At 43.2% G+C, this 25,411-nt stretch overlaps 1 protein-coding gene across 3 annotated transcripts in view; it reads left to right on the top strand.

The window, feature by feature from the left end:
- The window catches only part of HEATR5B (HEAT repeat containing 5B), an 81,913-nt gene that overhangs the window by 9,583 nt on the left and 46,919 nt on the right, over positions 1-25,411 (top strand). For all 3 annotated transcript variants that reach the window (XM_054976692.1, XM_054976685.1, XM_054976698.1), the window contains 14 exons: positions 925-1,080; positions 1,534-1,784; positions 2,477-2,588; positions 7,771-7,923; positions 9,335-9,434; positions 9,916-10,025; positions 10,266-10,429; positions 13,568-13,743; positions 14,445-14,550; positions 17,541-17,731; positions 18,068-18,227; positions 20,418-20,607; positions 21,698-21,867; positions 24,266-24,410. In XM_054976692.1, coding sequence (XP_054832667.1) covers positions 925-1,080; positions 1,534-1,784; positions 2,477-2,588; positions 7,771-7,923; positions 9,335-9,434; positions 9,916-10,025; positions 10,266-10,429; positions 13,568-13,743; positions 14,445-14,550; positions 17,541-17,731; positions 18,068-18,227; positions 20,418-20,607; positions 21,698-21,867; positions 24,266-24,410 — 2,184 coding nt within the window. The remainder of the gene's footprint in view (positions 1-924; positions 1,081-1,533; positions 1,785-2,476; positions 2,589-7,770; positions 7,924-9,334; positions 9,435-9,915; positions 10,026-10,265; positions 10,430-13,567; positions 13,744-14,444; positions 14,551-17,540; positions 17,732-18,067; positions 18,228-20,417; positions 20,608-21,697; positions 21,868-24,265; positions 24,411-25,411) is intronic.

The following is a 25,411-nucleotide window of genomic DNA, read 5'->3' as shown; positions in this document are numbered from 1 at the left end:
CAGAGGCTGCAGGAGAAACTGCCACCAGCCCATGAGGCCTCCAGACAGGGCTCCAGACAGGACTTGAGCCCGGGCCTGTTTCTCCCCACCGGACCCTCTCCCACTCCACAGGGGTAGTGGTGATGGAAAGCCCTGGCTGAGGGAGGCAGTGTGCCAAATTGGCTGCTTGTAACGTCCTTGTAGACCCTGAGCAGAATACAGAGAGTGCTGTTTCCTTGCAGGATTTTTGCTCAGCGTGGCCTCAGCTTCAACACCAGCCAGCAAGTGGAGTTGTGCCTGATGAGTCCCCAGCCTATTTAGGCTGAGGCTTGAGAAGGCTGCCTTGCTCTGGTTCAACCAGTCCACTAGAACCATTAAATGATTTATTATGGCATATCCTTACTCGTTTATTCTTTCCATTTTAAAGATGAATGAACTGAGGTTAATAGTGCAACTTAATAGCCTAGTATAGTGGTTAGACTAGTGTCAGACTACTACTGATTCAAATCCCTATTTGGACATGGAGCTCACAGGATGATCTTATTTATTTATTCGATTGATTGATTGATTGATTTGATTAATAGTCTGCTCTCCCCACAAACCAGTCATTTGGCCTAACCTATCTAAATGAGGAGGGGGAGAACAACATATGCTGCTTTGAGCTCCTTGTAGGAGAGGCAAGATAAAAATGAATGGTTAGCTTGTCTAATTCTACCTAGTTAGTTTGCTTAAGCCTACCTTTTTAACTTATAGCAGAAGTGAGATTTGATTCTTCTTCATGGGTCACAGCTAAGTTGCTTAGCCATTGTGCCTCAATTACTCTCTTATTTCTCCTTTTTTATTAATTTATTAATGATTATTTATCTTATCTCAGTTTATCAGAACACTGTGTAATATTTCTGTTCCTTCTCTGTCCTCCCCACCCCACCGCATACTCCTTGACAGAAGCTGTTGTGAATGATGCTAATATTGAAAATAAATCGGGAGCAGCTGATGTTGCTGCAAGCCAGCACGTGATGGTTTGTGCCCTTCAAGAGCTTGGGAGTTTAGTCCAGAGCTTGAATGCCACTGCATCTCCTCTTATTCAGGAACCTTCTACAGGTAAGACATTAAATTCAAGATCAGTTATAAGCTCACACAGTCATCTACAGAGTTCCTTCCGGTGTTAAATACCAGATGCAGTCCAGAGAAGAAATTAAGCCATTTAAGCAACTCTGGCTTTCTTTAGTTTGCACCTATAATGATTTAAAAGCAAACTAAAAAGAAATAATTTGTATAAACTCTTGTGCATCAGTTACTTTCATCAAGTAATTATCAATATAGCTGTCTGTGAAGTTCAGCTTGCCGTCTGTGGAGGGAAGACTGGTGCACGCAATCTCTGTGCTTTGATCAAGATGAAAAAATTGAATTAGTCTTAAATTTTCGATTCTGCACTCTTCCTGGCTTTCTGCTATGTGTAGAGAAGGGACTCAGTGGCATAATCAGCCTCTCTTTTTCTGTACAGAAGTGTATTGGTGGCTTCTTAAGTTCTGGTATTGTTTGTGTTACTTTTAGGTCTACTAGAGACCGTTACTTCAGTTCTTCTTCATCCCAGTATGGCTGCCCGACTTGCTGCAGCATGGTGCTTGCGCTGTGTAGCTGTGGCCTTGCCTTTCCAGTTGACTCCTTTTTTGGACCGGTGTGCAGAAAGGCTAAATAATCTGAAGACATCACCAGAAGCTGTTAGTGGTTATAGTTTTGCAATGGCTGCTTTGTTAGGTGGAGTGCATCAGTGTCCTTTAGGTATTCCCCATGCAAAAGGAAAGGTGAGATTGTGAAAATTTAATCTTTATTGCATATGTATGTGCAAAATGTCATAAAATAATATTAGCAGTTTGAGAATAGCTCCAAGCTGCGGTCCAATGAAACAATATATGCATACAGGCAAGAATTGCAGGCACAGCTTTAACATTTTTGAGGTTTTTGCTGCAGCATCACTTTTTAAAACTTGAACAGAGGTTTGCTGCTTGGGCAGGCAGGGGGAAGTGACTGTCACTTGCATACTCATATTGCTTTGCATCACAGCCAATACTTTTTGAATATTTTACAGCTGTGATTTTACTTTTATCATTTCAAAAACATTTTAGTATGTTAATCAGGTGGTAGCTGATAATGCAAACAAGCAGTCTGTGTCAGGGCAGTAAGATAACATTAACATAAAACACAGTTGAAATTATTAAATAAATTATTGAGGCATTTTATTTAAGAATATTCGTATATGTATTAGAGCTCTAAAGGATTTTGTTTTATTTTTCTAAAAAAACTTTTGGGTAGCTTAGCAGATACAGAGAACAATAAAACAAGTATAACTTTGAGGTTAAAAGTCAATTATGATAATTTTCCTGATGAAGGAAGGCTTGTTTTGTCAGCTAATCTTGTGCTAATTAGCCTATCAGCTTTCTTTGGTTGTGTTCAGACCTAAATTATAGTCCTTTGTGTCTCTTTCCCTTAATTTCAGATGGTGGTTAGTATCGCTGAGGATCTCTTACGAACTGCTGCACAAAACAGTAGATTGTCTTTACAGCGAACACAGGCTGGATGGCTTTTGCTTGGTGCGCTTATGACTTTAGGTGTGTTGAAGTGACTGTCTTACTGTTTGTTTATTTATTTATTTACTTCATTTAAATAAATGGAGATCCAAAGCAGGTTACCACATAATCATCTCCATTTTATCCTCAAAACAGTCCTCTGAGGTAGGTTGAACTGACAGGGTACAACTGGCCTATGTATATTGCTTTTATGTTTGACAAGCTCCCATTTCATTTCAGAAAAACATGGCTAAGCAGTCAGCTCCGATTAATTTAGATCAATCTTATCATAAATTTGTAACACAGAAAAATGCTAAGCCAGCATTTTAACATTGAACTGAGCCTTCCAGAAAACAAATCTGTCTGCACTCCCCAATCTAAGCCCAACTGAGCTTGATAGGCAGGTCTTCCTTCCAAGTGTGGAGCTCCAAATTGGTTACATTGGAGCAAAGACCAGGGGTGGGGGAGGTCTTCTGTAGCCATGAGAACAGCAATCTCATCCCTCCAAACCCTGTTAGGCAGTTCTAACTGCCAACCACAGATCTCCTTGTTTTGCTCCATGGGACCTCTGGTTGTAAAAGGCAACATGATCCCAGCTCTGGCTTCCAGTTTCAGTGGAGTGGGAGAGAGCAGTTGCTAGCATTTTGAGAGAGAGACAGGGAGAGTGCAGTGGAGCTTGAATTTTTTGTGTGTGTGGTGGGATAGGGATCTATCCCCTCTGGTTCCAGGGCTGCTGGTTCCATCCTCGCCCAGTGTAACATCCAGTGGGGGGGAAAAGAGGGCTACCAGCTCTTCTGAGCAGGGATCAGTGGGAGGGTCACCAGAATCTACCCCAAGCAAGAACCCTTGCCCCGAGGGTGCTGCTGATGGGCGCAGAATGGTCAGGCAGGCCATCCTTGCAGAGGTTGTTCCCTCGGGGTTGGGGATAGTGCTGGTGAAAAGGGTGAGGTTGAGGGCTCAGGAGGCAGGCATTCGCATTGTGGCGGAGACGATTGCCCTACAAGTATTCCCCCAATCCATCGTGGAGGGTGTGGGCTTCTGCAGGCTGCTTCAGCATTTTGCCCCATGGTTCTCCATGCCGTCAAGGCGCACCGTTGGCTGGCGAGTCCTGCCCACCCTCTACCAGTGCGTGCGAGACATGGTGCTCAGGGAGCTGTTGGCTGCCAATGGCTGTACCCTCCATTTTATGGCAGACCTCTGGAGTGGCTGCCATCATGGCTACCTTGGCATCACCGCCCACTGGTGGCAACCAGAGGACCTCTGCCAGCCCAGGCCAAGCACAGGCCACCGAAACAAGGTGCCAAGGTTGATGCCAGGCTACAGGGTAGTTCTTCTCCAGGCCAGGGGGATGGACGATGTTCAAGAACATCGCCACCATGATCAAGGCAGCTCTGAGTGAGTGGATGGGGCGGGGGGGAAGAGTTTGTCCGTGGCTTCATGGTGACGGATGCAGGAAGCAACATGTTGGCAGCCCTGAGAAAGGCATCCTTTCCGGGCCTGGTGTGCATGGCGCACAAGCTGCACTTGGTCATGAGGGATGTTCTCAGGTTAGGTAACAAGCCAAGGGACAGCTGGGACAAGGGAATTTTGTGGACGCGCAACCTGCTGGACAAGTGCCAGCGCATCGCTTCCCACTTCTCCTGCAGCGTCAACTCTTCCCGTAGGCTGTTCCAGGGGGAGCTGGTGGAGCAGAAGGGCCCGTTGCAAGACATCCTGTCATTGACAGACATTCTGCGGAAAGGAGAGGAGCTCTGCCTCAGCTCCATGGACTGGAGAGTCCTTGCCCAGATGGCCCACTTGCTGAAACCCTTTAAGGAGGCCACCGAGCTCTTGTGCTCGTACAAGGCCAGCCTGGGTCAGGTCATCCCCCTGATCCACGGGCTCGACCAGTTCCTGGCTAATGAGCTCAAGCACGAGGAAGAGCTGCTCCTCAGGGCCAGGGACTTTGTGAGGAGGATGCAGGCATGCGTGGCCAAGCACTTGCATCCTCTGCACCACGAGGTGCCGTACCAAATGGCCTCCCTCTGTGACCCCCGTATCAAGGGCAGCATCGCCATGCGGGAGAGCGAGATGCAGTGCTGGAAAAAGGAGCTCTGCAGAGCAGTGCTCCGTTTCCAGGCAGAGAAGGCAGGATGGAGGGAAATGGGCAGGGGCGAGGAGCAGGCAGCGAAGGGGAGGAGGTGGGAACAGACATGCCAGGAGAGACCCACCCAAACAGGCCCACCCGATCTCTGGTCCTCATCAGTGGGCTGTGTGGTTAGCCGCAGCACAGTCTCTCACGGTGGAGGACTCGGCAAGGACCATGGTGCGAGAGTACCTTGTGGAGCCCACCGAGCCACCCTAGTCCAACCCATTGGAGTATTGGTCATGTAAATCTGCCGTATGGCTGGATTTGTCCATCGTGGCCACGAACATCCTGTCCTGCCCTCCCACCAGCGTGCAGAGCGAGTGAGTGTTCTCCCACCTGGGAGACCTCCTCCATCCCTGCCGTGCACGTCTGCACCCGGACTGGGTGGACATGTTGACCTTTATTAAGGTCAACCTCCAACTGCCTGGATATCCCTCCCTAGACCTGGACTGGCCTGAGCTCTGAGCCACCCCAGTCTGCCGAGGTTCTTGGCCAAGCTCCGCTGCTGCGGGCTCAAGATCCTGTGGCCGCTGCAAGGTTCAGGTGCCAACATATTCATTATTATTACCTGTCCTGTTGCCTGCTCGGGTCAGGTTTCTGTGAGTTGTGGGGTATTGCTAAAGCCATCCTCCGTTCTCGGGGCCGTTTCCAAGGTCTAGGGACAAGCTCAGTGGGTACCTCAGATGAGGCCTCGCAAATGTTATGGTCTTCTCGGTCCTGCTCCGCACAGCAGCAGGGAACCATTCGTCCTCTCTATAAAAAATTCCCAGTCCCTTTTTCAATCTCTCCCTCTCTGGAAGCTCTCCGACCCTTCCCAACGACCTTTCCCGTCCATCCAATCTTTTCTGCGAAGGCAGGAAGATGGGCAATGTCTGCTGCTGCCACATTTGGGCAAGAGACAGTTCAGGAGCTGTTGCACATGTAGTTGTGCAGCACGGTGCCCCCTATACGTGGCCCCTGCTGTCCCCTTTCACCGGGGGGAACAGTTCAATAATCCCATCCTTTCCGCGAAGGCAGAAAGGTGGGCAATGTCTGCGGCCACCACATTTGGGCACAAGACAGCTCAGCTGCTGTTGCACATTGAGTTGTGCAGCACGGTGCACCCTATATGTGGCCCCTGCTGTCTCCTTTAAGTGGTGGGGAATGGGTCCCGTCCTTTCTGTGAAGGCAGAAAGGAGGGTGATGTTGGCAGCAACCTCCACTTCGACACACAAGGGGTGGACAAGGTTCTCCTGCAGCAGTCTTTGCATTCCTTCCAGGTGGATCCGTGACGTCACCTGTGGGTCTCAGTTTGGCCTAACTGTCCTCCCGGCTCCACCATGGCTGGCTGGAGGGTTCCTCAATGGCATCAGCCTCCGCTGCAATGCCATCTTGTCTAGGGTGCTGAATTGCCCACCATGTCTCCGATGGCAGCCAGGTGGCCACACTTTCACCCTTGGTTATTCCATTCCAAGTGTCTAATGACGCGACAAAAATTATATTGATGCAACACACTTGCCTCCCCAATATCCCTGTCCACTATATCTGTCTCACCTGTCTATCCGATACAGGTATCCAGTGTATCTGTGCATCTCTCTATGTTATACACTTATCCCATACAACTATGCACCTGTCTATCGAGAAACTTATGTACATGTAGCCCATGTACCTAACTGTCCAATGCATCACGTCCAGCCGCTGTGTTTTGGCAGCAACAGCCTTCGCACCATGTGAAGTACGGACATCAGCATCTGCTGCGATGCCATTCTGTCCCCATCTGGTGGACGTATTTTGTGGTCTCTGACCCACCAGGATGTGTGTGTGTGTATGTGTAAGGCCTCCTCGTACGCCACAATGTCTTGCTAGAGGGTGTTCTTAGCAGATTGTTTCAGGGACATTTGGTTATCCGGTGGTAGCCAAGTCCATCAACCGCCTCCCTGAGCCCGCCATGCGGGGCGGCCACCGTCATCGCCCATCTCCTTGATGTGGCGACACCGGCCTCTCCTAGGCCTGGTGGGCGGGCACAGGGGGTGCTGCCAGCACGTGGCCAAGCCCCCCACCTCCTACAAGGGAGGCGGCCCGACATCGCCTCCCCAAGCCCGCCAGGTGGGGCAGCCACCGACATCGCCCATCTCCCTGACTTGGCAACACTGGTCTCTCCTAGGCATGGTGGGCAGGCACATGGGGGGTGCTGCTGGCGTGTGGCCAAGCCCCCCCCGCCCCCTACAAGGGAGACAGCCCAACACCGCCTCCCTGAGCCTGCCAGGCAGGGCGGCCACCGGCAACACCCATCTTCCTGACTTAGCGACACCGGCCTCTCCTAGGCCTGGCAGGCGGGCACACGGGGGGTGCTGCCGGTGCACGGCCAAGCCCCCTGCCCTCTACAAGGGAGGTGGCCCAACACTGCCTCCTTGAACCTGCCAGGTGGGGCAGCCACCATCATTGCCCATCTCCCTGACTTGGCGATACTGACCTCTCCTAGGCCTGGTGGGCAGGCACATGGGGGGTGCTGCTGGTGCGCAGCCAAGCCCCCGCCCCCTACATGGGAGGTGGCCCGACACCGCCTTCCCGAGCCCGCCAGGGGTCTGGGGTCCATCTCTTGAAATGGGGACAAAATCAACTGATGGCTCCTATTGTGTTGAATGGTAGTTTCCTGGGGGCGCCGGCTTTGGGAATGTATAATTCTGAGATTCGTATTGCGATCTTGATCAATCTTGGATGATGGCTGGAGAAGAGACTGCTGAACACTCCCTGCGAATATGGGCTTTCTAACTCCCGAGAGGCCCGTTCTGGCCCCGACGAACATCCGAACACGAACATGTTTGCGAAAGAGTTATGTTCGTTAATCCCTGTTCGGTGTTTTTTCCCCACTTGTGCCCATCTCTACTCAGCAGTGGCTCTTGCCCTTTGGAATTGAATGCCTATAGTGGTGAAAATGGCAAACTTTTACAGTTTTTAAGGGACTGCAAAAGTAATTTTCAAACACGTTTTTAACACAAGGAATTGGTTGATTTGAGAACTTGGGGGAATTTAAGAGACTGTTCATAAAAACGGCTTTTATATTGACTTGGCTATATTGTGTTAGTTTGTTTTACAGTGATTTGTCTTCTTGGTCAGGTCCTTCAGTTGTTCGTTATCATCTTCCCAAGATGTTGCTCTTGTGGCGAAATGTTTTCCCCCGTTCTCTGAAAGAGCTGGAAGCAGAGAAGGCTCGTGGAGATTCTTTTACATGGCAAGTAACTTTGGAAGGACGTGCAGGAGCTCTCTGTGGTAAGAATCTCATAGCTGAAGGTTCTGGTACAATTTCAGTCCATGCAGATAACACAAGAGCTTTGCTTATTTGGAGGATTGCCTTTAAGAATGACATGAGGGTGAGGCTTTTCTCCAAACTGCAAGTATTGTGCAGTTTGGCCTTCTGATAACACCACAAGCCTAGCTGATGTAAGGTTGCCAAGCAACTCTCAAAAGTCTTCACTATAAGTAGTAAAAGTTCTTTATTGATAAGCTCTCAGTATCGTATACTTAAACCATCTTTGCCAGGAATAATGGTTGCAGACAAGCATCTACATATATAAGCTTTCCCAGTGCCGGCAGTTTCAAACCGCCTCCCCCCTCCCCAGCTGTCAGCAAAGTGGGAAAATTCCTAATCTTCCCTCCTTTCTCTAACTGTCAGCCAAGCAGGAAAAAAACAGGGATGATGTAGTAATTTCCAAGGTTGTCTAGGCACCTCTCCCCAAGAAAGGAGAGAGGACTCAAAGAAGTTCACAGATAACGGTGGGAATGTGTTCTTCCTCGGCATAATTTCACACCCCAGGTTCAATGGATAATGCAAGTAACATTTGCTCCAATATGTATTCATAATATACAGCATAAGCACATAGTAAGCAGACCAGGTATGACAGGTAATTGCAAGCCCCTGACATTTGCAAGCACCTGACAGCTGAAAGAGTTCAGGCAAGTTGACAAGGCATAGAGCATTCAGAAGACATGAGCAGATTTTGGCCAAGTAATGTAATCTATTTAAAATACAGAAGTGGATTTTGATCACTGGGCAGAAAGTTCAACCACATTTAGTGTAATAAAGCATTTCCCGCCAACCATGGATGCTAGTGAACAGGATTTTAGTTTCCTGTGGTAGTATATTCCTTGAATTGCTTGACCAGTCTGCATTTGATTTTTACTACACTTTCTGTCTGATTAGGGAAACTAATTTGTCTGGACTCCTGCCTTCACTCTAGAAGATAGTGGCTTGGATCGTGCCTAAATTTCTGTGGTTGGAACTTCCCTTATTCCTCAGTACTGCAGCACCCAAGAATCCTACCCTGAAGTATTGTCCTAGGAGAGGGGTGCCCTTGGAATAGCTTAGGGGAAACTGCCTCAGGGAGAGGGGATCAGTGAAAATCTTCTCCCATTGTATGGGCAGAAATTTTAGGCAGGTTATAACCAACTATGTATAACAAGGCCTTTATGTCCTTTCTTTCTCTGTAGTTCTCTAGTTTAGAATTTTGATAATTCTGTTGCCATTTTAATTAACAAACCAAAGTGCAAGTTAAATTCCTTTTTTGGTGGGGAAGGAATTAGCATTTCTACCAGCATTTGAATTACATTGCTTGTTAAATACTAAAATTCCTTACCTGACTAACCTGAATTAAATATTGTCTAATATATTTATCATTATTAGCTATGAGGAGTTTTGTTGCTCACTGTCCTGAACTTCTAACGGAAGATGTTATTCGAAAATTGATGACTCCTATTGAATGTGCTATGACAATGATGTCTCAGTAAGTATGCTTTTCTGTGTTCCACTGTGACTTATTCTTTTAGAATAATCTGTTCTCTGCAGGTGCATATGCACAGAAAATAGTCAGAGATATTTTATTTTCCTCTTTACATAATATCAAAATGAAGAGAATGTTGACATTTCAGCTTAGTCTTATTTCTTGTGTTTCATCTTTAATGTTTAAATTTTTGAATTCTTTCTTTGAATTATTTCTCCGTTCTGAACATGGAAGACATGCATCTTGTTTGAGAAACATAAAATATAAAATGATAAATGATAAAAAGATAGGTTAATTTAAACCGAATAAGATGATATAAGAAAATGCACTTCTGTTACAAAATTAATTTTATAATTAACTATTCTAACTTGAAAACTGGTTGGAATCCTAATAATTATAGATACGTATACCAAATCAACAGTTTAAATTTTAATTTTAATATTTTCTACTGAAATGTAATCTTCATTTCCCTTTAACATCATAGCATTCCTTCTGTAATCAAAGCCCACGGAGCTCATTTGAAGGCTAGTGCAGCAATGGTCCGATTAAGACTTTATGACATTTTGGCTTTGTTACCACCAAAAACATATGAAGGTAAATTACATAAAACTGTTGACTATTGCTCTTAATGTGTGGAGCTGACTGTATAACTTTTTTGTTACTTATTTAAAAGTTGTTGCTGGCTTTCCTGTGCCACGTTATCATTGTACTGGATCAGCTCTTGCTTCTATTATATTTGTTGACTGATGTGCCTTTTTAAACTGTTGACAGATGTGCCTTTTTTAAACTATATTTTGCACATTTTAAAGACTATATTACACATTTTTTCTCTAGGATCATTTAATGCCCTCCTTCGGGAACTAGTGGCAGAATTCACTTTGACAGACAACTCTGCAAATACTACAACATCCCTTCTTAGATCACTTTGCCATTATGACGACAGTGTACTTCTTGGCTCCTGGCTACAGGAAACAGATCATAAATCTATTGAGGATCAGGTAATAAATCTATTGAGAATCAGGTACCTTTATTATAATCATTATCATTATTTTTGCAGTTTCCCAGTTCTCAAGTTTCTGCATTTTTAAAAAACTCTTCTATAATAAATATTGCATTATGTATCCATGTTCATAGTACATACTGCTAAGATTAGTCAGTTCCTCTAATTTCCATATTTAGAGGCTTAGGTTAGATTCTGAAACTACTAAATCCAGACTGCTTTAAAGTTAAAATGTGAAATTCCTTATTTCGTCCGTCAGATTGTTACAGAGGAATGTTGCCATGCATATGAAGAACTTATACTAATAAACCAAAGTCATTGACTAGTGGGTGATGGATACTACATACTACTTTTTTCCAGACATCCATACCACTATCTCCATTAGGCATAAGAACATATGAAGAGCCCTGCTGGATCAGACCAGTGGTACATCTACTCAAGCATCCTGTTTCATACAGCAGCCAACCAGTTACTCTGCGGGGGTGGGGGAGTCAATAGGCCATAGAGGCTGAGGCCTCACCCTGTTTCCTCTTGGTCCTGGTATTCAGAGGTTTACTCTCTTTGAATGTGGAAGTTCCATTTAGTCACTATGGCTAGCAGCTGTTGATAGACTTATCCTTCATGAGGATACACCTGATGACTGTACACACTAAAGCATCTATTAATCAATCACATTTTTGTGCTTCTTTTCTATACATCTAGATAGAAATTGTGTGTGAAATTACCTGATAGGTCTTCTATAATTTCCTGTGTTGTATAGCTTATGAAGACTAGACTTTATACAGTTGTTACCTCATCTGTGCAAACTTGTGAACATGCATATTCAGAATGGTATGGTGTATTAGCTTGTTTGTTTGAACAGAGAATGGGAACGAATGGCTGTGAGGAGCATGATTCAGCAGGGAAAGAACAACTTAAACAGATTTAAAGGGTTAAAGAGATATATGGAGTTTATTAAGGGATTGTGTAAAATATTAAGAAGGGGGGAGGGGCATCTCCTAAGTAAATAATAACATGCTATTAAAATAGCACAAGCACATTTCCTACCAAAACCTAGAAAATATCAACCAAAACGATTCCAATTCCAATTGGAGCAGCAGTTCTAAGCTTAAGGTGTAAATATGCGGGAAAAGGACAGAAAAGGAGTGAGTGTCTAGTCTTCCTGACTACCAAAGAAAAGCAGGATGTCAGCTATCTGTGTGGTACAGTGTGAATTGAAAAATAAAGGGAGATAGATTAAAGGTGGAGAACAAAGATACACCTTTCCTAGTCTGCATAGAAATCAGGAGGAAGAAGGAAAGCTCATGTGTACTGGAAGCCTCTTGCCATCCACAGGAAGATCAGAGGAGACTAAGTGATTTCAGCAAGAGTAGAACAACTGTGGGGCTGAGGTAGCAAGTAGGATCCAGAAACCAGCTACAAAATTTAGGGGCTGATTGGATTCAGGCTAGAAAGTTTGAATCTGATTGGAAGGTTTGAATTTTTAGGAGGGTGGAAAGTAGAGAGAACTCCAAATATGGATATGAATAGTTTACCTGACAGGTGGCCAGCTTAGGCCTGTTGGTCAGAGGATGGGTAGTGGCTTAATCGATTTATCTGAGCGGCAAGCCTCATTAACAAAGACTGGGAGATGGCTTATGTCCTAGCCTTCCTTATGATTAATTAGCTCAGGGAACCCTGCATTGTGAGGCAGATTCCTTGATGATCCTAAAAGGTCAGTTACTGCCCAGAAAACTCTGATCTTTAAACATGGCCTAAATTTTGATGACCCTCAAGAAGCCAAAGAATAGGACTATTGTCAGGGGAGTGTCCAGGCCCACAGTGGAGCATGGCTACCTTCCTTTCAATGAGCCAGCTTTTTGGTTCTTGCCTCCTTACCTTAGTGTTTCAGTTTGATATCAAACATCTCTCCCCCCCTCCCTCTCCCCCCGCCCCTGCAGTCTCAGGCAGCATACAGCCTGAGAAATCAGGGAGGTGACCAGACAAGATGGGTTGCTACCCTTGGTTGCTGCCAAGGTTATAGTTGAGCACACATACACTTGTTGGGGTCAGGAGCTACTGCATTCAGGTGAACCAGGATCTCTTAGTTCCATGGCCTTTGAAAGTCATAGTTAGCCAAAAGGGCTAATTTCTGAGTTTGGGATAACCTGGTTTACAGAGAAATAATGAGGGATGGGGTGTTACTGAGGCGAGGGAGAATTAGTCTTTACTCTTGTTAGAGACAGCAGAGAAATAAGAGAAGAAATATAGGAAGAAGTAAGAGCAGGGGATTCCTCACCAAAGCTGATTAGGCTTCCGCAGGAATCATACTAAAACATTTGTACTTCTAAAATGATCAAACTTACTATTAAACTCTTATTAAACTTACCAATGAATCACCAAGTGTGCCTGAAAATCTTTTAGCAAAAAGTCTAGTTGAGGAAATCGGTAAAACTGAAAGTATGATACTGAGTCATCCTTTGTGAACAATGGGAAGATCTGAATCGGGTATCCCAGGCTATCACAGAGCACTTAGCAGCCAGATTACATTAATGGTCAGTGATTGCGTACCATGTGCCAGATAATACAAGGAGGGATGCTTTTGTCTTCCAACTTGGTGGGGCTTGATTTGCCCCTTGCCCTTCCCAGTTTTTCCTGGAAAAAAAAGTTTTTTCTTCAGACGTTATTGTCGCTGCAAGATTATAGCTGCAAGATCCATTATGAGACACAAAACATGGTGTTTGCTCTCCCATATTCTTGTGCCTGCCTCTCAGGGACTGAAGCTTATTCACAGTATTCCATTGTAACCAGTTGGGGGGGCATGCAAGTACAAATGAGGTAACACAGTCTTAGTAATTATATGATTGCAACCATTAACTGTTTCACGTGAATCATAATGAAAATGTTTCAGTCTCTTTTGGGGATTTGAAATATTGAACATATTTGCTGCAACCAGCAGATGTAATTATTTTTGGATTTACTTGGCAGCAAATAAACAACAGAAGATTTCTGTTGAACAAGAAAAGTTTGAAAGTGCCTATTGCTTGCTCAAGTAATCACTCTTTCGAGTAAGGTAGATTTTCCTGAACCAATATGTAATGTTAAATGTGTGAAAAATATTTTAGAAACTTATTTCAAATATTCTAATGCTTTACAGCTCCAGCCAAACAGTGCCTCTGGAAGTGGTGCTCTAGAGCATGACCCATCTTCCATTTACTTGCGCATCCCCGCTGGTGAAGCTGTACCCGGTCCACTTCCTCTGGGTGTATCAGTCATTGATGCCTCCGTGGCTCTCTTTGGAGTGGTTTTTCCGCATGTTTCCTACAAACACAGGTCTGTCATAATAAGCTTATACACTGATGCCTCATTATTGTATTTTTTAATTCACCAACATCAAAATGAGAATCCTGTTTAAATTACAGCAATTGACAAATGTATACATGTTTTTTCAAAAAGCCTACATTATGTACTATTTGAACTTAAATCCTTGGTGTGGACTGCTTATTTGTATATGTAGAGAAAGTTAATCAGCAGTGAGTGGGAAGCTTTTCACAACTTACTTGCATGCTTTATTTTGTTGTAATTAGCACAGCCAATATGAATGAAACATAAATATTTTGTAGCTTATGTTTTGGGAATAAATTGGTGCTACTTTAGTTGATTAGTGATCCAGTTTCACCAGTGTACATCTTTTGACCATGTGGAGGGCCAGAAGGTAAACAGATTGGCCCACTACTAAGCTGTTACAAAACCAGAGACAGTTATGCCCAGTCTTGTTTGGTGCAGTAGGAGCTCTGCAAAGAGCTTGCCTTGTGATGATGCTGTTAATAGCCCTAAATCAATGCATGCAGCTTCTTACAACATCTTCAACATGCACAGTTACGTCATCCCAGTTACATTATATTACTGTACATTGTGGCATAGCTCTTGGCCTTTTGGAGGCAACCATCAATTACATACCTCCAGAATATGTTTTTCCAGGTCCTTTTCTTCTCTCCTTCAATGAACATCTCCCTTACTGTTTGTTTTTACAGGCTTCAGATGTTGGATCACTTTGCAGAATGTGTCAAGCAGGCAAAAGGTGTCCGTCAGCAAGCTGTTCAGCTTAATATCTTCACTGCTGTTCTTAGTGCATTAAAGGTGAGCCTGGTTCAAAAAATACAGTGCTGTGTTCCTGTTGTTTATTTTTGCTTTTTCTGTAATTAAAATTTAATAATGTTTAAACTGAGACCTTGCTAGGGAGTGTGTATTTGCACAGCAAATTCCTTTCTGATGATTGCAGTTGTGCCAGAGTAATTCAGAGGTATTCACATGTTCCATTATACTACTTTTCTAATCCCTTTATAAAAATGCCCTCCTGAATATTTCTGTTTTGCACATTCTGCAAAATGGTAGAAGTATAGGAAACTTTCTGTCCTCAAGCAAGCTGATCCAAAAGATGAGAGACAGGACAGAAAATACATGTGAAGAGGCAGTTGCTGATCTTAACCATTTGCAGGGTGGCACTTTTAGAAATCTTAGTTTAGATGCGAAACGAGGTGGCGCATAGCAGGAGCTGCAGAGCTACAGGTATGTGGGTCCAAAGCCATTGAGGGCTTTGTAGATTGAATTGAACTGAACTGAAACTGGTAACTGATAGGTAACCTGTATCTGTAGAATGGATATGAGAGGCATGTTCTTCTTAGTACCCAGTAGTGACCAGACTGGATTTCTGTACTAACTGGAGCTTCTGATTTGTCTTTAAGAATAGACCAATGTAAAATGTATTGCAGTAGTCAAGCCTCAAGGTGGTAACCATTTGCCCTTCCTTGGCAAGTTTATAGAGAGTGGCAGCAGAACTCCAGGAGTTCTTAGGTAAATCATCTGGTCTAGACCCCTTTCAGTCAGGCTTCAAACCAGGACAGAGACAGCACTGGTGACCTTAGTTGGCAATATCCATCTGAATGTAGATAAGGGCTGTGCCTCTTTTTTTTTTTTTGCTGCTGCTGCTTCTGCTGTTGTTGTTACTGGATTTAACAGCAGCCTTTGGTGGTGTGAACCATACCATCTTGTTGAAAAATGTGGAGGTAGAAGTAAGGATTAAGATACATACTTTGGATTGGTTTAAATAATTCCTTATGGACCAGACTCAGAGGGTTGCTGCTGGAGACCGGTTGTGATCAGTATACCATTTGGCCTGTGAACTTCACCAAGTTGTAGTCCTATTCCCATTCTGTTCAATCTCTGTGTAAGACCTTAGGAGAAATCATTAATGGTTTGAGAATAGGTTCTTATCAATATCCAGATGACACCCAGCTCTATATTTCTTTATCCAAATTGACTGGTGATGCTGTAGAGGTTATCAGCTGGTGCCTTACTGCAGTGGTTAAATGGCTAAGGGAGAACAAGCTGAAACTGGATGCTGATAAGATGGAGTTAATTTTGTTGGGAAGGCCAACGTCTTGAAGGACACAGTGCTTCTTGCTTTTGAGGATGTCCAGCTAACACACTGACTTGGTTAAGAGCCTAGAGATTATTCTAAATATGGCATTATTGCCAGAGAAACAAGTTAATGCTGCTGCAAAGAAAGCATTCTTCCAAATGCAGTAAGAGCAATATAATACATACACTAAACAGTGGAATAAACCAGAATGTTGCTGCATTTATAAAAGCACCATGCCTACCTGAACAATTCTCTTTTACACAGTTTGCAGAATTACAGAACTGTAGGGGCCTTCCCAGCTGCCTCAGGCAGGCAATTCCTCAAAGTGGGAACCACAACAGATAAAACATGCATATGGGCAGCTGTAAAAAATGAAGTCTGTTGATTACAGATTCCATAGGTCTGAGTGTGGGTGAACAGGGAACAACACATGGTTCTAATAGCAAAAAGGCCAATCTGCCTGCTGGGACATCACCAGGAAGGAAAAGTTGGGTTAAGAGAGGAAGCAGTGGAGCCACTGATCGTGCCAATTCCCTGAGTACCAAATTCATTCTCCAGTTTGGCTTGGCAATGCAGAGCAAATTTGATAAAATTCAGCCATTGTTTCTAATGGGAAACGCAGTTTGGGGCTTTCTGGCAGTTTGGGAGGGGGCATTTTTGGACTGAATTTTACCAAATTTGCTGGGGACCTACTCCTAACTATCCTCTAATGATCTCCCCCAATTTTATGAAGATTGGACTTTGGGGGATCCATAAAGGTGCTCCCAGCCACCTCCAATCTCCATTATTCCCTATGGGGAAAACTATGCAGGCTATTCAGGGCTGGGGTGGAATTTTGCAAGCAAAATCCACCAGATTTGCAGGGGACCTACTCTAGATTGTCCTCTAAAGATCCCCCCCCCAAGTTTCATGAAGACTAGACCCTGAGGGGGGGCATTTTATGGCCCCCCAAAGAAGCTGTCCCCAGCCACCCCATTTGTTTCTGTTGTGGGAAGTAGTAACTCCCACTGTAGAAACATATGGATCATGGCTGCCATGGTCACAGGCACACTCTCAATTACAATCTACCCACCAGACAGCGTAGCAGAACCAAAAAGAACCCCCTCTAAAAAACCCAGCACCCCCTGAGCAGGCTGACCAGCCACTCTCCATTTGTTTCTTTTGTAGGGGAAAAAATGACTCCCACTGCAGAAACACATAGATCATGGCTTCCATGGCCACAGGTGCACTCCCAATTACAATCTACACACCAGAACCAAACTGAAGCCTCCCCGCAAACCCCAGCGCAGCCTGACCAGCCACTCTCCACTGTTTCCTATGAGAACCAGCATCGCACCAGAGAATTACCTAAACCACAATGAAGCAAGAAACACTGCTGCTGCTGTGGCTCCTGAAATTTATCAGATTTTACCAAATAAATTCAAATTGTATCAGCAATACTGGATAGGGTTCAGTAATGCTGAATTTTACCGAATCAGGTAAAATTAGGAATTTCTTACCGAACCCAAATCACACATCCCTAGTTAGAACTAGTAGGGTTTTACTATTTATGATTAGGAGTCAACCGTATAAGGCATTTATCATAACATGACAAGACTAAAATGTTTCTGTATCTGGAAATTTATTTCTTGGTACAATAATTGTGATAGGTTATTCTTTGAAAATGAGTTTATGCATAATTTCATTATATTTTTCTCATTTTTAAAAGGGCTTAGCTGAGAATAAGAGTACATTGGGTCCAGAAGAAGTTCGCAAATCTGCCTTGACTCTGGTTATGGGAGCACTTGACAATCCTAATCCCATTCTGAGATGTGCTGCAGGAGAAGCTCTTGGCAGAATGGCACAAGTGGTTGGAGAAGCAACTTTCATTGCCCGAATGGCTCAGTACAGCTTTGACAAGTATGCTGTGTTTTGTTCCAAGTAAAACTTAATGCCTTCTATGGTGATACCAAGATTTCTCTTTTCAGATAGTACAACATTTTCAGTTTGGTGTGCCGAGTACAGCACGTGAACATCTTCAAAATTATACATAGTTACTAATTTTTGTTCTAAAGATGTTAAGGCAATCACAGGCATTTATATATAGTTGATCAGTGCAAAAGATTTTTCCTTCAGCACTATTGTCCACTAAAAGCTTAATCTTAAATCACCTCAGAAATCAGTCTTACAGTAAGCATTGTTTTGATTGGTCTTGGCCACACACTTCACATAAATTAAACTTTAAAATCTTGACAGGCTGAAATCTGCTAGAGATGTTGTATCAAGAACAGGCCATTCCTTGGCTCTTGGCTGTCTCCATCGTTACGTCGGTGGAATAGGTTCTGGACAACACCTGAAAACCAGTGTTAGCATTCTGCTGGCATTGGCACAAGATGGAACGTCACCTGAAGTCCAGGTAAAATCAGTATGTCTAATTCTCCATGTGACTCATCTGTGAATACTTAAGTCCAGAGACTGGAGCCCTGAACAGACAAGACGGCTGTTTCTACAAACCTGAAAAATGCTCCAAGTTTGCAAGAAAACAAATCTAAAAAAAAATTAAAATAAAGGTTAATCGCACCAATAATAGAAGCAGCACCTGCAGTTTTAAGAAATGAACACTCTCATTAGCAGCTAGAGAACCACAAAAGTATAGTCAGCCTTCAAACAGGGCTGTCAAGAGAGGGACTCTAGGGGGACAAAATTCCCTGGTCCTGTCAGATCTTGAGGGCTCCTGAAGCTGGAACCATCTTGTATTCAGCAAATGCATTTAACCTTTGTGCAGTTCTGCTCTCAGCCACTAGGGGCGGAGCAATAAGCCTTCCTGGTTAGTGGAGTCTGTCTCAGTTGTTGGCAGCCAAGAGGTTTTTTTTTAGAAAGCTCTCCATGTATTGTGAAGTGCAAGAAGGCCAAAGGAAAATGGGATGTTGCTAAGCCTGTTTGTCCAACCTGGTATGTCTTCATTCCTTTCTACCCTCTTTTTAGTTATTCTGTGTTTGTCCTGTCTCCTTCCAGGCTCATTCTTTCTCATCTCTTCCGAGGTTGGGGAGTTAAAAAAACAAAACAAAAACTTAACAGTAGAACAAAAAACCCTCTGTTCATGTTATGAACAGAAAAAAGAGTGAGGTGGCCAAGTTGACATTTTCCAAGAATCAATCAAGGGGTGATTCCCCTTCCACTGTTAACGTGCGTTGTGAATAATAGTGAATGTCTTAGTTCCAGTTTATATCAAGGATATCAAAGCAAACAATAGTCATAAGGCAGTATAATCTTGAATGCCAAATTTGGGGGGGGGGCAGCTGTTTGGGGTGGCTGTTGCCTTGACTGGCCAATGTGAAAAATAGGACATTGGACTAGAGAAACTTCCCACTGCTTCCTCTGCATTTTAAAGTATGCTACTGAATTATTAAAGTGTGTGACAAGAAAAGAGACTGCAGTTTTTTAATGTTGAGAGAAAGGCATTCTGTGCAACAGCAGCCACCCCACGAAAGCCAATGTGAGCTCGTTGTTAAGAGTTTCAGACTAGAATCTGGGAGACCCAGATTCAGATTCACACTGTGGAAGCACACTGGGTGACCTTGGGCAAGTTACACATTCTCAGCCTAACATATCTCTCAGAGTTGTGAGGAAAAATGGAGGAGAGGAGAATGATGTGAACTGCTTTGGATCCTCATTGGGGAGAAAAGCAGGGTATAAATAATCAAGCAGGAGTCTGTGGGGGCAGGTTTAAAAAGGTTGGTTGGTGAATCGGAAGGAGAGAAGGAAGCAGGGAAAGGGGAGAGTAAAAGGGGAGAGAAAGAGGAAATAGTGGGGGAAGGTGATACAGCAGGAAATGTAGTGACCCTTGTAAGTTCTTATACATTCCTTGCTTGTAAATAGGTAATACCCAGCACAAGTTAAGTGACATGAACCTGCTTTCTGGTTATACCACAGTTCTTTTAAGAAGAATATAAAACATGGCTATCTAAACAGAATAGGCAAAAAATTCTATAATCACTTAAAAATAACTTAAGTTCTCTGATCACGAGCAAGCAGATTTTGTTGCAGCAATTTTTCAGTCTTTAATAGCTAGAAAACCATAACTGTTCCTCAAAAAACTAGTGTCCTTCCCCACTGTTCAAAGCACATATTAGGCCCAGCCATACACTAGTGTTTTCAGCCTCATTAAACTTGGTGGAAGAACCGCCTGCTGTTTCTGATAACTGGAATTATAGGATTAAATGCCTGAGGCTCTGTGAAGTGTTTCCTCTCCTATTCTCTAATAATCTTCCATCTTCCCCTTCCCCTTGGAACTCCTATCAATGTTGATGGGATAAGTCAGGAGTTTCTTTGGAGACCTCATTGTCCTAAGTTATACGTCTCTTTCTGGGGCATGGAGGGGTGTCAGTCAATCAGCTGCTCTAAGTCACACTCTGGTAATTTTCAAGACTCCTGCCTGGCTGACATTTGCTCTAGGCCAGGCAGTGCCTTGGGGTTTATGAGACATGAGGAAGGGGAGTTTATGATATTCCATCCATAAACTGTCCTCTTAGCAGTGAGGAGGGGGTTTGTCTGTGGTAGCCATAGAGGCTAAAGTTTGGGTAAGAAATATTCATTCTTCTTCTAGACCTGGTCCCTTCATTCACTTGCTTTAATAGTGGACTCCAGTGGGCCAATGTACCGTGGATATGTGGAACCTACTTTGTCTTTGGTTCTTACCTTACTTCTGACTGTGCCTCCATCACACACAGAAGTACACCAGTGTTTGGGTCGATGCCTTGGTGCTATAATAACAACTGTTGGCCCTGAGCTACAAGGTAAGACTACACAGCAATAAGAATAAACATTACAATTCTGTGTCCAGCTATGTACATATCTTCACATAAATTGTTCAGTGGGACTTTAGTATTTATAATGAATAAAAGGATCACATCTTAAAGTTGCTTTAATACTTTTTTAAACTTCCCAAGTAATATGCTTATTATCACAGTCTTAATTCTATCCCTGCCTCTCTTCCATATTATTGTTACTTGAGGAATTCCATTACAAATTCCTAAGTTACATAGTCATTTTTTTCATTGAATAAGGGGTATTGAGAATTACTTAGTTAGTATTTTTCAAGTGTTGGTGTTCGTGGGCTATGGTAGAACATTCTTTAATGAGGTTCAAATAATCTGAAACTCCAGTTATGTAGCACCTCTAAACCTGCTCAATTGCTCCATGTTGTGTATGAATAGTACTTCTGATTATTAGGATCTTTTGGCTTAGTTCCATGAGTGTAAAAAATCAGGTTGGTTTGGGTTTAATTGGCAGTAATACCAAATGACATTAGGTTGTATATATTGTGAGAATCCTTCCTTGTGTTTCTAGAATTTTCCAAATTGTTTTAATTTGTAAGGGGGTACAAATAATAACAGAAGTTGGTTGTCTGGTGGGATTAGTATATAGCCCTGCACAACTGCACAGAACCCTTCCCTCTTCAGTTTAATTTTGTGCCTTCTCTACATAGTAGCTGTGAGACTGATGGGAAGTTATCTTTTGAGTAGTGAAGTGGAGAAAAGCCAGCACTTTTGGTTTGGGAAGCAGATTGATTTTCTAACTGCAAGTTTAAGTCTTTTAGTCCAGCAAGAACTGCCTGTAGTAATATGCTGGAGATTATGGCAGTTGTAAATTGGGCACACTCACCTTAGAATTCTACTTACTTTATAACCGTTTAGTAGAATGGCACAACCCAGATGATTCAAATCAGTATGCATTACTGTTAAGAAGGGCTCTTAACTGTGCCTTAGAAGATCCTAACTTGTAAATGTTGTAAACCCTTTCAAGCAGTGAGGTAGAAATAAATGTGAGAGACTGAAAGATAAAATTGTATGAAAGTGTTGAGGTTGTTTTGATCATTTTCTTTAGGCAATGGAGCCACCATTTCAACAATTCGCTCATCGTGTTTGGTGGGGTGTGCTATTACACAAGATCACTCAGACTCTCTTGTTCAGGCAGCTGCTATATCCTGCCTTCAGCAGCTTCACATGTTTGCACCACGGCACGTCAACCTCTCCAGTCTCGTTCCAAGTCTTTGCGTAAGTATAAAATACGCTCATTTATTCTGTCAGTGCTATAAAATTGATACATTGGAACATTAGCAATGAAGATTCCACCTAACACATCTTTGTGGTTCAGCTGAGCACATCTATCTACTTGTTGAGCATTTTGGCATCTTTTTTAAACAAAATAATATTAACATTGAGACATTGGAAATCAACTGATCGCATCAAATTTCATAAAATTTACAACTTACATCTTTAAAAATTGGTATGGGCAAACCACAGCTAGAAATTTAGAATTCCATGAATACATAAGATATTCACCAATTATGTAAAATGCCAGTGTGGATCCAAAGGTCATTTTCCGTTAATTGAAGGTGCTTCTGTCAGCAGAATGAGACTTTCTGGCCTCTTTCCCCTCTCCTACTGCAGTCCAGTGAGCTTCTCAAAGTGTTGCTTTTGGGAGATGAGACTTCTCAAGGAACCCTCTGTAAGGAAACTGACCTGTTTGCTCAAAAGAGTTAGGCCTGCCATGTCCAGAGTCTATAAGAATTGTGGGCAAGTGATATCATGCTGAGAACACTTTCTAAAAGACTGCTTTGCAACACCGTTCCTGTAAATGAGGCCTTTTCAAGGTTGGGGAGGCAAGGCTGAAATGATCCAGCCAATTAGGCTTATCTGGCCTGCTGCGTTTTCGAGAAGCAGAGCAGTATGTGCTCATTGCAGTGCTATGTGAGTTGATGTAGATGCAGAGCATTGACTCTGTGGGGCACTGTTAAAAGTAAAGGTAGTCCCCTGTGCAAGCACTGAGTCATTACTGACCCATGGGGAGATGTCGCATCACGACGTTTTTTGGCAGACTTTTTGTCACGGGGTGTTTTGCCATTGCCTTCTGCAGTCATCTACACTTTACCCTCAGGAAACTGGGTACTCATTTTACTGACCTCGGAAGGATGGAAGGCTGAGTCAACCTTGAGCTGGCTACCTGAACCTGGCTTCCGCTAGGATCAAACTCAGGTCATGAGCAGAGCTTGGGCTGCAGTACTGCAGCTTACCACTCTGTGCCACGGGGCTCCTTTTATGGAGCACTGATTGGTCTTTAAGTTCTTCCTTGGTTGCTGTGCCTTTAGGCATAAAATGGAAAAGTCAGTTATGGATTTGACCTTAGGTTTTGCTCAGAGCATCTACTTTTAGCCGTGTCTTGTTTTGCGGGTTCTCTTTGAGGCCTCTCTTGGATTATTACCCACTTTGTTGCCTCAGACTCTGAAATTTGTTGCTAAGGATGCTCTGGTATACCTGCAAGGTAACATCATGACTTAGATTGGCAAAAGACTCTGCCAGGATATGTACAGTTTTAGGACTAGTTATATCTTTATTGTTCGTTTTCGTTCTTTTTGTACACTTTCCAAATACAATCTTTTATGCACCAATTTTTAAAAAACAAAATATTCTTCAGTTTCTGGCTTTAACCTAAACCAGTGTCCAGCCAAGTTGGCCTAGCTACCTTTGTAAATTTTTGTGAAGACTCAGCGTAGCTGACTCAGATAAAGTCTGGTAAAGCCAGGGGCTTGTTTTTCCCCAGCCTCTGTGCCAGGTCTTAGTTGGGGGAAAATGGCTTCAGCCTACTACCACCACCCCCATGCATTGGGCTCAGGGGGGCTCTGTAAGATTGGGACTTTAAACCCTGGTTCTACTGAGTCTCCCTGGACAGTGGGGCTTCTCTCTCTTCCCCCCCCCCCTTTGTGTATGTTTCACATCCAATGGGTCTTGTTAAAAACTTTTAATGGGGGTGGGGGGAAACTCCACTAGGAAACTACTGTACTTCTGGCCATTGTTGAAGTTATGTTTATTGGTTCTTCAGATGGAGTCTTATGTGTGTGTTGAATAGCTCCACTCTTAACTGCTAAGCTTTCTTTAACTCTTAGTCAAATCCACATCTGTAAACAACTTTCAGTGGGAGTTTATTGAAAGAAGTAAACATTACTGTAATCCAGACAGAGTTAAGCACTGCAAAGCCCTGTTGGTTTTCATGTGAGAACTGAACACATGCTGTACTCTCTTCTGTTGAAATCACTGAGACCTGGAAGGGCCGCTCATTTGTATTCTTTATTTTAGTTGTGCTTGTAGTTGTAGTTTTTGTTGAATATCTGGGTTCTCATATGATGGCAGAAATTATAGTTGCTCTAAGTGGCGTGGCCTGATGGAGCATGTCTCAATCCTGTGGTGAAGTGTTCCCTTTTAATTAATACTTGACCCTGTTTTGAAGTCAATGGATTACTTTTCTTTGTATTTAAATATTAACTACTTTTAAATTGATTGCTTATATAATAGAAACTTTAATTTAGTGAGCAGTTGATTGCCAGTTGTGAATAGTGTATGTGAGGTAGTTCAAAGTAAAACAGCAATTTTGACTGTTCTCTGGCTCTGGTTACAGGTTCACTTGTGCAGTTCCCACTTGCTCCTTCGTCGGGCTGCTGTAGCATGTTTACGGCAGCTTGCTCAGAGAGAAGCAGCAGAAGTATGTGAATATGCCATGAGTTTAGCAAAAAATGCTGGAGATAAAGAAAATAATGGAATGAGTAAGTTTTGCTTACATATGTTAAAACCAAACAAAAATAACCAATATTGATTTTGACACCAATATAATTTCAACTATCCTGCGCATGAGTGTTTAGTCTTATCTAACAATATGGATGTGTCCTTCCATATTCTGAAGAATTGTTCTTTACAGGATATTCTCTCTTGATTAGGCTGGGGATGAGCTCAGTGTTGAGCACAAACTTTGCATGCTATAAGAAGGTTAGGTTTGATCCCCAGGATCTTAAACAGATTTCAGTTCTGCATAGCAGACCTGAGAAAGATCTCTGCTAGAGGGACCTTTGCTGTGACTTGGCAGAAAATACTTTTTATATCCTTAAGTACATGGTTATCCATCTTTTATTAGATGTTTCTGCTATCAGCTTGCCTGTTAGCCAACAAGATTTTTTAAATCTCACTAATTCATTCTTTTATAAGGATTTATATAGACTTGTCAAAATACACAAATACTTCTTTGCAAATTGAGGGACTGTTTGCCAGTTTGGATGAACAGGGGTGTTAAGCAAGGTGCAGAATGATACATTGCATCAGTTACTTAGATTATTCCTATATTATCTTGTGTCTTCCACTCCTAGTCCTCATCCCCATCTGTAATGTAGTGTACATAAATTCAGCTGTGTTTTCTCACATTGGGAAATCAGAAGGGATTTCTGTCAATGAGTGGGAGTCCTCACTTCATCAGTGGGGGATCAAGAGGCAGCCACAGGAGGACGGATCAGCAAAAATTGCCCCCCATCAGTGGAAATTTCAACTAGATTTGATACATTCATCTCACACCTTCCTTCGTTGTCTCCTAGTCTGCCCTTTGGGCAGGAGCTGATATTTTTTACTTGTTTTACTCTGTAATAATACTCTACTGGTATTGATGGCACTGTGCCATCAATCAGAACTGAGGTTCCGATTCCAAGTGGTGTATTAGAGAATGTCATAAATTTCTGTTTAATCTGATTGAGACTGTTTTTTTAAAAAAAAATCCAATTGA

This window comes from Eublepharis macularius, chromosome 1, assembly GCF_028583425.1.
Source record: "Eublepharis macularius isolate TG4126 chromosome 1, MPM_Emac_v1.0, whole genome shotgun sequence".
NCBI classification, from domain to species: domain Eukaryota; kingdom Metazoa; phylum Chordata; class Lepidosauria; order Squamata; family Eublepharidae; genus Eublepharis; species Eublepharis macularius.
The sequence above is the reverse complement of the archived record's forward strand: the minus strand, read 5'-3'. Positions and strand labels throughout refer to the sequence as shown.